The 16382-nt window shown below is 40.8% G+C and overlaps 1 protein-coding gene across 3 annotated transcripts in view; it reads left to right on the top strand.

The window, feature by feature from the left end:
* The first annotated feature begins 1199 nt into the window (after positions 1 to 1199).
* Positions 1200 to 16382, top strand: part of ATRNL1 (attractin like 1) — a 430796-nt gene continuing 415613 nt past the window's right edge. For all 3 annotated transcript variants that reach the window (XM_066323527.1, XM_066323528.1, XM_066323529.1), the window contains exon 1: positions 1200 to 1912. In XM_066323527.1, coding sequence (XP_066179624.1) covers positions 1629 to 1912 — 284 coding nt within the window. In that variant the 5' untranslated portion in view covers positions 1200 to 1628. The remainder of the gene's footprint in view (positions 1913 to 16382) is intronic.

Here is a 16382-nt window from a genome sequence, read left to right as displayed (position 1 = left end):
TAAGCAGGAGGCAACGTCTTAATTTGAACCTTAAATTTGGAGGATGGAGTTGAAAGGGAAGATGTGTGCTAATTGGATGGGTGAAGGTATGGGTGTTAACATCTTTGGGTCTACTAACTTTGGCCAGCAGGTTTGCTGCAGAACCCAGACAGTGTGGTTCCTGAAGCAGACAAGGGGCTGCACAATCCTGAGTTTCTGCACTTTGGGGTAAAAGAACAGGTTCAAGGGGGTATATGGGTTAGGAGGATCGGGGAGGCTGCACCTTCCGAGTACCACAGCTAATGGGGAAAGGAAAAGGGCAACGTGCGGCCGGGAGTTCAGGATAAAAGGAGGATGTGCCCTCCGAAACCCCGAGAGAGAAAAGCCCGTGGGTGTGTGCCCCAGCGGCCTCTCTTCCTTTATTGGAATAAAGTTGCAGGACTCCTCTGTCTCCTTTATGGACACTGGCTTTTCATAGCGTGGTTTTCTGTACAGAGTAAACCTTAGGAAGGTGAGGTTCCCAAAACAAGCCGTGACATCTCTTCCGCTACCAGCCGGGAGGAGTTCAAGGCAAAACCGCCTGTGAACTTTGCCGGACCTGAGGCGAGCAGAGGCACCAAGGCGGCAGAGCGGGGAACATCCGAGCCTCAGCCCGCTCTGCCGGGGGGTGCGGGGCCAAGGAACGCGGGACGGGGCCAAGGAACGCGGGACGGGGCCAAGGAACGCGGGACGGGGCCAAGGAACGCGGGACGGGGCCAAGGAACGCGGGACGGGGCCAAGGAACGCGGGACGGGGCGGGCTCGTCTCGGGGGTGGCGGGGGCTGTATTCCCGGTGCCGCTCCGTTCCCGGCGCCGCGGCAGCTCCTCCCGGCCGCTGCTCTGGAAGCGCGGGGCCAGCGGCACTCGGGGGGCGGTCACCCCTCCGGACCCCCCTCCCAGCGAGGGACGGAGCCACGCGGGACGAGGGGCGGGAGGCGGCTCCGAGCGGCGATGACAATTAGCCTTTAAAAATGGCTGCTTGGAAGCTGTCAGCCGGGACGCGGAGGGGCTGCTAACCCTCCTGCGGCTGCCTCCCGCCTCCCGTCCCCGCGGGGCTAATAACGGAGCGGGGATCAGCGCTCTGCAGCCCTTTCCCCGCCCCGCCGGAGCGCGCTGCCGTAGCGGCTCGGGGCCCGGCCGCCCTCAGCTCCCAGCTGGCGACAGCGGGAGCTCTCCCCGCCTCCCGCGCTCCTCCTCGCCGCCGCTGCGTGTGTGCCGCGGGCACCGGGATACAAAGGAGAAGGGGGAGCCGCGGGATACATGGTCCAGGGTGGCGTGTGCGCGGCCGCGGGGGGGATATCTGGCGAGGAGAAAACACAAGGTCAAGAGGCAGCTCTCCTCCTCCATGGAAGAAGACGGGAGCGATGAGCCCTGAGGAGGACGACGAGGAGAAGGGGCGGATGGCTGAGGGCTGCCGCTGCCGGGCTTCCCCTCGGGAGTGACGGCGCGCCGAGGGCTGAAGGGGCCGGAGGAGGCAGCGCTGGGGTCGGGAGGGAGGAGAGGAAGGCGAGGAGGAAGCGGCGGGTTTGAATCTCCCCGGCTGGATTATCTCCCCTTAGGGGAAGCTGCCATCGCCGGCCGCGCCTCGGCCCGCGGCCCCCGCGGCCAAGATGGACCTGGGCAGCGGCGGCCGGAGAGCGGGAGCTGTCCCCGCGGGGCCCGCCGCTTGGAGACCTTTCCCCTCCGCCTGCTGCTGCTGCTTCGCCTCGCTCCTGGATGTGAACAGCTGGCTGCTCTTCTACGGCTTCCTCTACCTGGCCCTCTATGCCCAGGTGTCCCAGTCCAAGTCCTGCGACAAAATCTCCTGCTTCTCGGGTCATTGTGTCAACTCCACCTGCGTCTGCGACCAGGGCTGGGTGGGAGACCAGTGCCAACACTGCCAGGGCAGGTTCAAGTAAGTCTGCTCATTGCTATTTTCTTCTCATCTCTACATCCTTTTCCTGTCACTTTCACTTGCCATGTTTGTTTGTAGGGTTTTTTTTTGTTTTGTTTATTTTGTTTTGCTTGTGTCTGTTATGATTTTGTTCGTGTGTGGTGGAAGTATGTTGCAGAAGTTACGGATGGAATGGGCTCCTCCAGCTCTTAAGATCACAGGACACAGCTCCGGCTGACTTATCGCTGAAAATAGGCTGCTCCACTTCATGGGAACTGAGAGACGGGAAGAAATCGGCCTAAAGCTGTGTCACTGCTGTCCCTTCTGGAAGTGTCATGAGCATGACATGTGCGCTGCATGGGGCTGCCCGGGGAGCAAAAATTAGTAATGGATTTTAATGACTTTTTCCTTCTGATGAGTGAAAGGTTTAGCTCCTTTCCAGTCGTCCTTTCTTTCGGTTGTTCGAGCTAAGTGGGCATTAGTTTCATTCAGGACAACACAAGTGCAGCTGAGTGAAATGTACATCCCCGGTGACAAGGTTTGCAGGAGAAGTATAGAACAGTAGGAAACGTAAAACAGTAGCGTATTTTTGCGAAGGAACGAGTAATCAGTCAAGGTTTAACTACCTTCTTGTTCTTAAAAGTCAGTGTGATACCGAGTCATTGATCAGTGAGAAGGAAGCACACCCTGACACTTGCTTTTCTATATGGAGTGGAAAAGAAGACTTAATTTATAGGGCTGTCACTTTCCTCCCGCCCCCTTTGGTATCAGTGTAAAGGCTGGCTGTGAAGAATACTGTTTGCTGTTATTTCGCTATATAATCTTGGACAGGACATCTCATTTCATTCCCTGTAAAACACCCCTTATATACAGGGACTCCATTTATTAAGTATGTTGACATATATAGCTGGAAAGTGTTCTAATATCTAACAAATAGCAATACATTGGTGAGACTACATCTTAGAGAAGTCAAGTTCTTTCTGTCTTTGGGAAACTACTTTTTATAGGTTAAATATCAATAACTGTCTGTTTTAAAATTGTGTTTAAATTCAGTTTTCTCTCTGGAGTACTGAAACTAAGCTGTATAGTTTACATCTCTTTTAAACGTTTAAAGGGCACTCCTTCGTAAATAAACAAAACATAAATCCAGGAACTTGTTAGCCTGGGAAGTTAAGGAGCAGTTGAAGTCAGACATATTGGCTGAAGTGATGTACACAGTGCAGAGAAAGAGCCAGTTCGCTGATATTTGCTGGATATTGCAGCAGTAAGATTATAACCTAGCTATAAAGCTAATACAAGGAAAATATAGTACTTTTTTTTTTTTTTTTTTTTTTTTTTTTTCCTGTGAACTTGATAATAAGGTTTTTGAGTTGGCCATTTGTTGCCTGTGTGTTGTGGATGTTTGGGGGTTGTCCTGCTGTGGAACAACGGCGTAACTTCAGAGAGTGATGAGAGGAGGCCCAGGTGAATCTTTGTGTATGTGGATCTGCAGAACTATTATTTCCTGGCTATAAAGAGATTACTTGTATCCTTTGTCTTGGTGCCACTCATAACAGACCCTAATAGTGCCAGGACCAAAGCAAATGGTAATTTGTTCGGTTTCAAAGCTTGTTGTGAATGAGTATATTCTCTGAGTTGTTACTGGGCCATAATCCCGTCCTTACAGGTATTATCTTGCTTATCTTTTAAAACATCTAGGTTTCTTTGCCTGGGTTGTGTTTGTCAAGTGAGGAAGCACAGTGGTTACATTTTTCCCTTCTGGTAGAAAGTTAATAATCCATCTCCACCTAGAGGAAGTTCTGTCTGGATGTTGGAAGGGCTCCTCTTCTGAGCTGAGCTAACAGTGTTTAATCGAAGCTGTTTTGGTGAAATCGGAATAGATTTCTCATTAACTCCTCTATGTTTTTTCATGCTTAGTTTTAGAAATGACAGTGACATTCGCATTATGATTTTTCTCACGGGAGTAAGCTGTTGGAGACCTATATTTTACTGAGGACACTTGTCATAGCAGTGTCTTTGACAGCTCATCCTTAATCTTTATTCTTGGAAGCAAAGTGTACTCTGCACTGAAAATAAGCATTCTAAGATTTAAAGCTTTTCAAGCCCTGTGAGTTGGGGATGGAGTGAATTATATTAAACATGTCTTACACTGCTGCAAGCAGCAGCATCGGTGCGGTTGCATTTTGAATCCTGAAAATGCAGATGGGTGTGGAATGGGTGATGAACTCGGTATATTGCCTGCACCTGAGGAGTTGGAAAAAGAATGTTACTCTGCCTGATGGCTGGCTGATTGAAGACCTTCCCCATCTCAGTGGCAACTGATGATTTGCCTTATTGTCTCGGGACATTTGCATTTTATTTCCATTTGGCTGCCAAGTATCCTTTGCTCTTTACCCTTCAGTAGCCACGGCTGGACTTTGGCAGCAGCGGTTTGACAAGTTCTGTTGTACATAACTTCTGCGGCGGTTGCCTCTGTCATTAAGGATTATCACGAAGATCGTTTCAGAATGGCAAAGATTGAAAAGTGTGTTCGGCTATTAGAGCTGCATTAACAGCCAGTTTGGAGGTTGTAGATACGATCTGTAGAAATGTTAATAGAACCTTGGGTATTACTCTAAACATTTACAGGGTTTCCAAGTCGCAGCTGTTTGAAGTGCCTGCGTGTGTCCTGTTATCCAAGATTTAAATTGAACTTTTAATGACCTAAATTGGACGTGTATAAAACCTGTCACTACGGTATTTGAAGAAAACAGATTTTCAAGGCTAGGCTTAAACCAGTTGAAAATAAAAGATTCTTTCTTTTTTTTTTTTTTTTTCTTCAGTGAGGTATGGTTGTTTTTGCTCTCTGGGAATGAGTGACTTGCATTAGCAAGTACCAGGAACATTGTGGTAAAAGCAGAAATACTCTGCCTGAGGGTATCTTGGGACCATTGATTCTTTGGTGAGAGACGTGTAGTATTTTTGGCTTTGTTTTCTTTCTCTTCTAAACTGAGAAACAGTAACATAGCAGAGAGGCTTCAAAAATAATTGATCAATCTTCGTAAGCAGGTGTCAAAATTAATTGACAATACTATGGTAACCTTGCCTTTCCCTGTAGGAGAACCACTAAGTAAACTGCTTTGCAAATGTTGCTCTGCACTGGATGGAAGAAAGGTGGGTGGAGGAAATAGGCAAAGAGACTTTCTAGCACCACTTTGCTATTTTGTTTCTCTTATTTACCAAGTTTTGAATTTACTGTTACTGTGAAGCTTGTGGTAAATCATATAGAAATGCAGATGTTGCTGTTCTTACTGCAGTGCATTCACAATCATGTCAGTCACTTCTCAGAAAGATTTAGGCCTCATGTCTGCCTGATGGAAATTATTTTACTCTCTGTCCAGATTGGATATCTGAATGCAGCTCTGACTTTCTTTCATCTTTCAACCTTTTCTCCCCCCTTCCATCCTTTCACCTCTACTCTGAAATAACGCAAAACCTTTTTTTAACCAAAATAAAAAGGAAATTTATTTGCAAAAAGAGAGGGGAAGGGAATTTTGCCAGGTGAAAGATAGGAAAGCCAGTGGGTGGGCAGGTTCTGTTGTTATAGCAGGGAGCTTCAAGCAGCACAGTTCCCAAGATACAAACTAAACCACAAGCATTAAAGGACAGTGTATGGTTTTGTTTTGCTAGGTTGATTTATTAAAGAAGTGATGCTTTTAATGCTACACCTGCCATTCTTTCTTCCCCTCTCCTGTGCCTTTGAATTTGTTGGTCAGTTTCAGTTTCCATGATGATACGAGTTTGGGCAGAAGGGAGAGGGAAGGGCTGCCTCCATCAGTTATGTTATGAGTCTCCGGGGAATTCAGGGACACAAACATTATGAATGGCCCAACTGCAGTGAAAACTGCTGTCACAGCTTCTATGTAGTTAGATGTCAAAGTCAATAGTCTTGAGATGCAGCAGTGCAGGAAAACAGGTCTCATTAGTTTTGCTACTCACAGAATGATTTCTTAGAAGAAAGAAAAAAGTTCCTCCAGGTTGGAGCAAAAAGTTTCCCTTTCCCTAAAATGTGCTCTGCTTTGCACTGGTTTGTGGAAGAGCGATCAAGAAAACTTTGTGCATGGAATTTATCTTCCTCTAAAGCTTTTGAGTACATGAATGACTAGATATACCCACTGTAATATGCTGCCTTTGAAAAATTAGGTTGTGTCTTCAGATGTTTATGGTTATTTATTTGATAGGCACGAGTGTGATGTGTAATGAGGCACAACAGGACAGGTGAGCACCTTTGAGGACCTACACTTCAGTTAATCTCCTTTACCTAGTCCTAGATATGCAGTTGTTATGGAGAGACTAAGAGCAAATGCATCTATTTGATTATTGAACCTTGCCTCCAGATGTTCTTATTGTACTCTAAATTACCTCCTGCATGCTCTCCTTAATTTCTAGAGCTACTATAAAAGATTCTGCATTCTTCAAGGACAGAACAATTTCCGAGTACGAGTACATCACAACTGAAATGTTTGAAGGGTATCAAATTTTGTTGTTCCAGGCAAAATCCTTACTTCTATCTGAAACTCTGAATTCTGCTGTCTGCAGAATGACTCATGCCAGGAAAGTGTCCTTAAATTGCAGATTGTAAATGAATGATAATGTTGTGTAAGAAGAGTTCTTAGGAAAAGAAGTTTGCTTTAGCTGCAGCCAGTTAGGTTCAGAGTGCTGTGAAAGGGGCTGACTTTATCCTTCACGCCTTTCTTTGATTACATCTTGCTGGCTCTTATGTAAGCATTAATATTCCTGCTGAGAGTTGAAAAGTATCAACAGGAACAGGTCTCCCCACCTCCCAGCCAGTTTTTTTTAAGCTAGCTCAGTTTCCTCAAGTAACTTCACTTGCATAAGGCTCCTGCTGATCCAAAGCAGTTGGCAGCATCAGCAGGTGTAGATAGGGAAAAAAAATGTTACTTTTAAAATTGGTCCAGACTTGGTTTTCCAGAACTTTAATGTAAAACAACATCACCATTAAAGTGCAACTTCTGTTCTACAGGGTGAAATCCCTGAGTCATGCTATAAATAGCAAAACTGTCTTTGTCATCTGAGTGCCCTGTATCTGATCCAAGAAATAATTACTCTTATTGACATCAGTGCAATTGAGTGTGAGATTTTGCACCTGCAAATTGCCTTTTTACAACTCAACATGTGAATGGTAATAAAATTAAACTTCTGGAAAAGCATCGGTGATTATGATTTCAATCTTATGAAATATGGTCTTTATTTAAGTTATTTTAGTTATGGTGCTCTGAAGAACTATTTTAATGTGATTTATTCTCTCTGCATTTATTCTGCCTGCATTAAAATTTTAAAATACAATTATAGGTTATATTATAAAGATATTTTGAATTTCTAAAGAACAAATTTTTTTGTAAATCTTATTTTGAATGTAGAAACATGAGCCATAAAATCATATTAAATGCCTCCTAAGCTAAGCAATCTGCAGTGAAAAGTGCTTTTCAGAAGGAAAGCAGTCTTTTTGCAAACTAAAAAATTAATTTTATTGTAAAGTGTTTTTTGACTGTTAGTATTTGCTGCATGAAGTCTTTTAGATTGGAAAAGACCTTTAAAATCGGAGTCCAACCACTGCCCTAACACTACCAATTTCATCAGTAACCATTGCAGTAGTTTTAAAGGGTTTTATGGAGAAGACCAGAAATGAACTCTAATTACTTATTAACTCTTGCCTTTTGCAGGCTGTAGGGTAACTCTGAATTAATTCCTATGTGAGTTGAGCACATGCTTGAGAAAGCATCTGTACATGTCTGAAAACACTTCCACTGACTGAAAGGCCCTTATAGACTTTTGAACTTCTTTAAGTGGTTAGTTATCCTCACCGTGTTCTATAACCAGGAAAACAAATGCAGAAACTGCTAATACACAGATCTAATCTGCCTTATTTTTTGTCTCTTTTAGCTACCATGTTTTCTCATGTTCTGAGTCTGGTCTTCATTGTAGAACCTTTAGTATGAGACATCTCTGTTTCGTGTGTAGGTGGACACATGGTTACCTTTTCTTCACTGAGAATGGAAATTTCCTTGAGTTGTCTCAAGATGAAACAAAAATATTCCCTCCTTGACTGCTCGTTTGGTTTACAGCCTCCCCTCTTTTCTCAGTGTTTGCGAGCTATGAGTGCCAGAACTGGATGCTTTTGGTGATGATCCTGCTGGTGGAATGTAGATGCAGAGTAGCTTCTGCCCTGCTGCCTGGGGTCCTGCTGTGCATTGCAGCCTGTGCTCCTCAGCTTAGCACTCTGCTGGCAGCTCAGACCATGATTCCCTACCTCCAAATCCTCTAGGAAATCACAGCCCTGCTTTTCTCAAACCAGTCTGTGAACTGAACACATTCTCCCCTGGTGGGAGTGATAGGTAATTGTGGGGCTGCAAACACATATGGGTTTGGGATGGAGCTACTCCCTTTTAAAAACACCCCTCTTCCCCCAAAGCAGTAGATAATTAACAATGTGCAGTGTCCCTTCCTCTGTGTAAATCTGAGTCCATAGGAGAGAATCTGAATGCAGGTTTGGCAAGGGGCTGGTGGATTCTGGAGCCTGGTTTGTTTGCAGGGCTGGTGGATTCTGGAGCCTTATTTGTTTGCAGGGCTGGTGGATTCTGGAGCCTTATTTGTTTGCAGGCTAAGCAGTTTGTTACTTAGGCATAGAAGTTTGGGAACAGATGGTTGATGACCCTGCCAGCCCTTCAGACAGCATCAAAGGCTGGTTGCCATTGCTATGGGTGTGTAAAAAGCTCAGTTATATCAATGCATGCTTAAGTCTATCCATAAATAATACATAAATAGCTGTACAGGTTATAGCATTTAGTACTCTGTATGTTTTAAATTTAATTTGGCAAATAAAAAGTCTCACACTGTTTCTCTTAGTTCATTTAATCAAGGGGAAGGCGTGATGATCGTATTTTGGAAGGCATTATCATAGTTCATGTCATCTTTTTAAAATGAGTATGAGTAGTTTTTGAGAACTCAGTCTATCACACTGCACTAGAAATTGATTTAATTGTATCAAAATGTAGGCAGAAAAGGTAGGAGGTAAATATGAGATATTACAGTAATACCCTTGGGATATTCCTACACATCCTAACAAATGCTGGTGAAAAAAAGACCTTATTTTGAAACATTACTACCTAGACAACAAAAATGCATTGGAGAACTCCTGCAGTACTGAAGAATAATTATCTGTCAGTGTCTATGAAATTTGTTATTAGCTGTATAGTCTAGGCTTGGAAAACATGCTACAAAGTTCATGTAAGGAGAAATAAATGATGATGATGATACCTGAAAACATGAGCACTCCAGTGAATTGCAGCTGCTAACAGTAATAAAAGAAACCCAGTAAACTATAAGCAAAGTAGATGTTTTAATGTGAGGTAAGTAAGCAGTGGGAATTTTCAAACCAGTTTTATAGGTTGTCCTCTAAATCTTAAAAATCTAATGAGTGGATGAAGCATTGCATTGATTTCAGAGCACCATGAGGACCAAGGCCTTACTGAGAAATGATGGAACTAAGCTCAACACGGTTTGTTACTTAGTGTTCATTCCCAAGGTGCAAGACCTGCATTTGACTTGGGAGTTTCCTCCAGAGAGAAAAACCTAAATTTTTTAGACCTCTAAGAAATAATTTAGCCACCAGCTATAGAATATTCCAGGGTAAACATCTCAAACTCTTTTTAAATGCTGTTGCGTTAACAAAGTTAATTCAATGACACAGTCTCTTCCAAAATTTAAAGCTCACATTACTCATATGTAAGAAATGGATTCTAGGATCTGTTTGAATCAGTATTTTTATATTTCTTAGCTAAGGATGAAAATGGGCTGCTACAATCTCGATGGCAAAATATCTCCTCTGTTCATGCTAGTGGTATTTAAAAACAAGCTAGCTGTAGAATCTTTCTGAGTTTCAAGCAACACATATCTGATAACCTTGAATTGGGCAGGAAGTTTTGAATCCAGGGTATTCTAGGATTACCTGGCAACAGAACAAGCACTGAATTAAAGATTGGATAGAGATACATTAAATGATCACACTCAATGTCTACATTTTCTTATGGATTTCTTCCATAATTTATGTGCTTCAGTGTTTCATCTGTAAAAAGGAAATAATACTTCCAGTAAGTTTAAGGACTTGGAGGTGATCCATGAGGCATAGCTAATAAACCAGATAAAAGTTTAGAGATTGCATTTGTTCCTAGAATGTGATAAATATTGGAGCATGAAGTACTGTTATCCACACTATGCTGTGTATCTCAAACAGATGAATCAAATCACTTCCTCGTTAGGTCAGATGTGAAGCAAATCCTTGCAGTCTGTGTTACTGCAGAATAATATTCTCATATTATAGACTTACTGGAAGAAATTGGCTGTCACTGATAAGATTTGGTTTCCAGAAGTAAGACCCCCAAAGACTTAACCCCAACCCTGGATTAAATATTACAAACAAAATATTGTGAAATGCTGCAGTACTTAGTAGGTATTTTGAAGAGTTACTGCTTTACTTAAAGGAATAGTGTTCTATATTAATAATTGCATTCCTATGCCAGTATCAGAGAATCACATATCCCTAATTTGTAGGTTGATGGCATCGATGTAATTACAGAATTGTAAATGTGAATTCAGTCTTTAAATGTAGACTTTTATTATGGACATGCACTTTTATGCATAGATTTATTTCTGTTCCCATGTGTTTGAGTTTTCAGCCACTTACTCAGTTAACTTGAAGATTGATAACTTGCCTTCTATGAACAAATGGTTCATGTTGAGTATGTCATGTAATTACTGGGATGCAGGAGCTGGGACTGTAGAACAAACAGCAGTGTCACAAAAGGACCAGATTTAAGCAATGTCTGTTATCAGTTGTGGCAGTATAATATGAGCAGTGATTTTGGTCAAAAAACCTGGGAGGAGAGCTGGGGTTAGTAATGTCCTTAAATATTCTGGTGAGCCTTGCAGAAACTTTGTTCCAGGTGTAAGCAAACCACGAGGCATTGTGGAACAAGAAGACAAATGGGCTTCATTGATTGCCACCCACAGTTGTAGGACAAAGATAAATTAGTCAGGAAAATATCTTTCCAGTCATGCTGCAGTTTAAAATACTTTCTTTCTTGTAACGGATAAAAGTGACAAAAAATGTGGTGAGCTTAATTTTCTTGTTAATTAATCTCAGCTTTAAAAACTTGAGAAGACTTCGATACAATCTGACTTTTATAATGGAATATTTTGATAATTTCAGCCGTATTAGTAAAACTGAAATGCTGAATAATCCAACCATAGGATAATTTGCACCCTTAATTTTTTTTTTTTTTTTTTTTTTTTTTTTTTAATCTACAGAGTAAGAGAGTGTGTGTGTAAAGGTATGTATCTCTCACAAGGAGATCCCAAACACACAGCTCAGAGTCATGTTTGTGTGTGCAAGCCCAGTTGATGAAGATGCTTTGTAAGACTCTTGTTAATCAAATGTTGTTGTGCTAAGTTCAGGGTGTCCCAAAGCAGGCGTGGGGAGAGGGAAATGAACTGTGACTGTTTCATGGGAAGCATCCCAGAGCTGCTGTAATGAAGCTGGGTGTGTCTGTGCTTCTCTTGTTATCAGCAGATCTGTTTTGTTTGTGTCATGAGTCTTCTCCAGCAGGTAACTCTAGTGGTTTGAAAGCAAAACCAGTGAGACACTCCAAGTCAGAAATACAATTTAATAGGAAAAAAAAAACCCCAAAACCTAAAATAAAATAAATGCAATAATACAAACGATCGCTGACAGAGTCACAATACAACCTGACACCCTGTTGGTCAGGGTGTTGGAAACAGTCCAAAAGTAAGCCTTCCTGGAGTGGGAGATGTGGTCCTGTTGGAAGTAGAGATGGTCCTGTAGAGAAAAGGGTGCAAGGATGGGCCCAATCTTCCTTTGGGAGTCCTGTGGGAACACTGGACGTCTGGTGACACTTGTGGATCCTTTTTATCTAGGTGGAGATGGTTTGGCTTCTTCTCCTTGGTTAGAGCATCTCGCAATGGGATGATGTGTCATGTCATTGGTGAGCTTCAATGGCCCATTAACAGAAGATATCCCCATGGGGATAGTGGGACAATGAACAGAGATAAGAACAATGCCCCACCCGGTTTTAACAGCTGGCTTGTTATCAGAGAAGGCAGTTACCCCCTCTCTTCTGGAGTTACAACAGATCAAGAAAAAAAAAAACCAAACAAAAAACCAAAACAAAAACCCCCCCTCACTTCCCCAAATGGGTTTCAATAGATGGAATAGAATGAACTTTTTTTGTTTTTTGGTTACAAAATCCAAGACAGTAACTGAAACCAAAACGTTGGACAGGAGCTAGAAGGTAATCCTGAAAAATGAAAAATACTGAGCAAACAAATGGCTGCTTTTGAAAACATATGGTTTTGCACTTGTCTGCACAGCTGTACTATCATATTAAGACAATTTTATTAGAAATATTTTGGCAGATGTTTTCTAAAACCTAATGCTGATATAAGTATTAAAATCAGAATATGTGTATTTCACACTCTGTTCCCCCTCACCCTGGTGGTTTTAGTACTTAGCCCTTTTTTAGGAGCAAGCACCTATTTAAAACTAAAAATGGCACCATTTTTATAGAGTTTTTAGCTTCTAAAGTGCTTGTACTATTTTAGCTTTCACAAGGGTAAAAATCCCAATCTGTATTCAAGGAAGGACTTACCTCCACCCATCTGTATCATACTCTACCTGGATATCTTATTTAAGCACTGGGTAGCTGCTTGTCACAGTGGCCTTGGGAAGCAGACACTTATTTTTTGAGCTGTTTTATTTACATGTAGGAAGCCTGAAGTTGTGTGCTTGTCTAATGTAAATAACAAGTGGCTGAATTGAAATGGAAGCTTGGAAATAAATTAAATTTACTGAAAGTCTGTATTGGTCCTCATTTTGGGAAGACTGAACTGTCTTCAATCTATATGTTGTTTTTTCCCCTGCAAATATACAATATAGTTTGAAGTTCTTTGTTTTCTCAGATACTTCTACTGTGTAGCATAACTGTATACAAGAGAGAATATGAAGTTTATTGTTTTTATAAGTATAATTATAATATATGTATTTTTCATAACTGAGGAGTTTTGTGATGGTGTTTTACACTGTTTCAAACACTTACTGTATATCATTCAGTAAGCATACAGGGGGGCCTCTGTTAGTGCAGGTATAAATTCCAATGTAGGCTAGAGGTTGATGGATACTTACAGAATTGATCTTGAAAAGGTGGACTCAAGACATTAAAGACAGAATGAGTTTGTAGGTGATCACTGGTTTGTTTGTTTGTTTAAAGAGGCAGAGAACAAGCAAGCCACAGCTTAATATATTAAGTTGACAAAAGGTGTTAATAAACAGCAATATTGCTGGGTTATTTAATTTTCAATTTTATATACATCCTTGAAGTGTACTTACTGTATTTGGGCTTTGTAGGCATCCAGAAATCTGTTCTCTAACATAAAACTCTGAAGTGACAGACAGCTGAATGTATGCAGAATATTCCTTTAAAGTTAGATTTGGGTTTTCCAATTTAGATTGGCTGCATTTCTAAGCAGCAGTTGCACTGAGAAGCAGAGCCACTGCATGTTAGTTTAAAATGATGAAAGCTTGCAATGCTACACTGAAATGGAGTTTGAGAACACCTTCCTCTGATTTTTTTCCTTTGAGTTGCTGTGAGAGTTTTGAGGTCATGCTCAATAAAGATCTTAAAAAGCCCTACCTGTTATTAATAAAACCCCCTGTGGTTGATTAATTCTTTTTCACACATCACCTGTAGCTCTTCAGTTACTATTTTTTAATCATCCTGATAAATGTGTCCTTTTATTTCCATCTGCTAATGAAAACCAAAGCAGATGAAGGACACACTTAATCTTAGTCCTCACTTTTAAGTACAGCAATTGAGCTTTAGTCTAGTTTTCTGTGATGATCCAGGAAAGCACTGTACAATGTGGTATATTCTAGTTTGTGTTGTAACTTCACAATCTAAAACTTTTCTTTATTGCCTTTATGTAATTCACTGGGTGTGGGTATAAATTATTGTGCTTCAAGGCACATGGGAGAATGACAAAAATAAATATGCTAATTTTGGTGAGCATGAGCATAGTCATACATGGTCTTTAGTGAGAGAAATATTCTTTTTTGTTCTCATAATTATGCATTGCAGGCCTAGACTTCAGTGTATCATATCTCTTATTCTGGGACTAATTGAAGGCATACTTCTTAAATTAAAACTGTATTATCTGTTGAAGGAAATTTTCAGGCATCCTGTGTTTAGAAATCTACAGTTTAAGTAACAGCAGCTTTTGGGGTTTCCATCTCTATTAAGACCTTTTTTTCCTTTTTTCTATTTGTTTTGTTTTGTTGTTTTTTAATACACCAGAAGTACTGAGAAGGCTGGCTGAGTTGATGTCACACTATAAGATAGGATATTATGCAAATTTAGGAAGTATATGTATTCTGGTCATGTAGTTTAAATTATAGGATGCCTTTATTTTGTGTGCTTCTGCTTTTAAGAATTACTCTGATTACTCTTGTTGAATTCTCTGTTGTTTGCACATTCCATTCTTCTTGGTAGGATGTACTTACTTTATAGTTAAACTTCTTCTAGTCTAAAAGATCTTCTTGTTGATTCCACAGGAAAGTGGAAAATGCTGTGAAAAATCTATGTGTAAATGCTTGGGAGCCTGCAAACCGTGAGAATTAAGACCTGAGGTTTAGCAGGTTTGTGTGTGGGGCTGCTGCAGTGCAGGAAAAGTTGCGTTTTCTGGTCAACACACACAGGCATGACATGGTTCTTTTCGTGCACGTGCTCAACAGCATGAGGTGGTGATATAGTTCAGGACATCTTTGTACTTGATTTCAGTGATAACTTGAGTTACAGGCTGCATAAATCTGACCTGCTTCTTGCTATGGACCTTAAAGATCATCTCATTCCAACCCCCTGCCATAGATACTTCCCACTAGACCAGGTTACTCAGAGCTCCGTCCAGCCTGGTCTTTAACAGAGGGATGGAGAATCCACAACTTCCCTTGGCAACATTTGCCTGTGCTTAAGACTATCAGAAGGATTTTTATTTTCCCTAATGTTGAATTGTACTTAATTTTGATTTGCCTGTGTAGTTCTTCAGGGTTTTGTGTGCATGTGTGATTTTTGACTCTTAAATTATTCACTCGAGCAGCAAAGAGAAAATGGCATAGCTGTGTGTATGTGCATGATGTCTGCAGGTAAGAAATACTGTGTATTTGCTCCTCTAATTAATCATGTTGAGGTTTTGGGAGGGGGGAAGTAGACTTCTTCAGAAAGTAATTTTCAGGAGCTGTGTGGATAATGAGCTCGGTTCAGAGGTTCCAGATACTTGCTGAAGTGTTTGCTTGAGGCAGGATTTGAAAGAAACGCTCTCTAAGGAGGTCACTCTAGGCAAAGTGAGGAGTGTTGTGGAAACAGGTGAAGTTTGAGGATGTCCACAAAGCAAGATTTGGGGCTTGTCATTGATTCGGGATGGGAAACATCTCTTGGTTTTGTAGAGAGGCTAATTTTTAGGAAGGCATACACAAGCACGGACTTAGCAGTAATTGTAGGATAAAAAATTAATATAAATATTTCATTCATTACTTAATCATTAATAAGATTGTTAATAATATTCTACAAAGAAGTAAAACCACATTAAATTTATATTTTATCAATTAAATTAATATTTATGATGGAAGAAGGAATAAGGTTGTTCCTAATTTTGCACTTGAAAGTAGACTGCAAGCCTTTCTTTCAGTTGCTATAATCTTAAATTGTTGTATTTAATCTGTTTAGGATTTGTTATTTATTATGAAGGTAAGCTGATAAAATAAAATGGATAATCAGACTCTTAAAATTGTCTGTATGTGGCTATACTTCATCCCTCATGTAAAGGTGGTGGAATGTTTGTTATCCTGCAGTTTTTTTAATAGATAATATTTGTGGGTGTACATTTATATTTCCTTACATTTTAGAATACTGAGTTATTTTACCTTTTGTGTTTGATTTCAGCTTCTTTTAAAATTACAGCAAACTGAGTTTAAAAAAAAAATCCAGTGAAAGAATGTCAGGATACCAGGGAATAATGATATTGATAATCAGTGTTACTGATACTTCCTGCCATATACTTTTGGAATTTGTGTGGCTGGATACAACCAGTCCTTTTTAGAGGTTTTTTTTTAAACTGCTATAAATAAGAATAAGTTGATGAAATAATCTTTTCACCTAATGAACTGTTGAGGACAGTATTTTTTGTTCTGGTACTTGTAGAATCAAGCTGTTAAGGTGTGGTCTCATGCTAAGAATGTCTTTATATTACAAATAGTTCTCCTCTGAATGCATTTAATTATGTTACTATGTCATTCAGTAATTGTTTTCCCTTCTATCTGCTTTTAGTTAGGGTTGTGGTTTCAAATACTTTGCTTGAGTTATAGATG

Source organism: Sylvia atricapilla, chromosome 8, assembly GCF_009819655.1.
Source record: "Sylvia atricapilla isolate bSylAtr1 chromosome 8, bSylAtr1.pri, whole genome shotgun sequence".
In the NCBI taxonomy this organism is placed as follows: domain Eukaryota; kingdom Metazoa; phylum Chordata; class Aves; order Passeriformes; family Sylviidae; genus Sylvia; species Sylvia atricapilla.
Note: the sequence above shows the minus strand (reverse complement) of the source record. Positions and strands in the feature narration are given on the sequence as shown.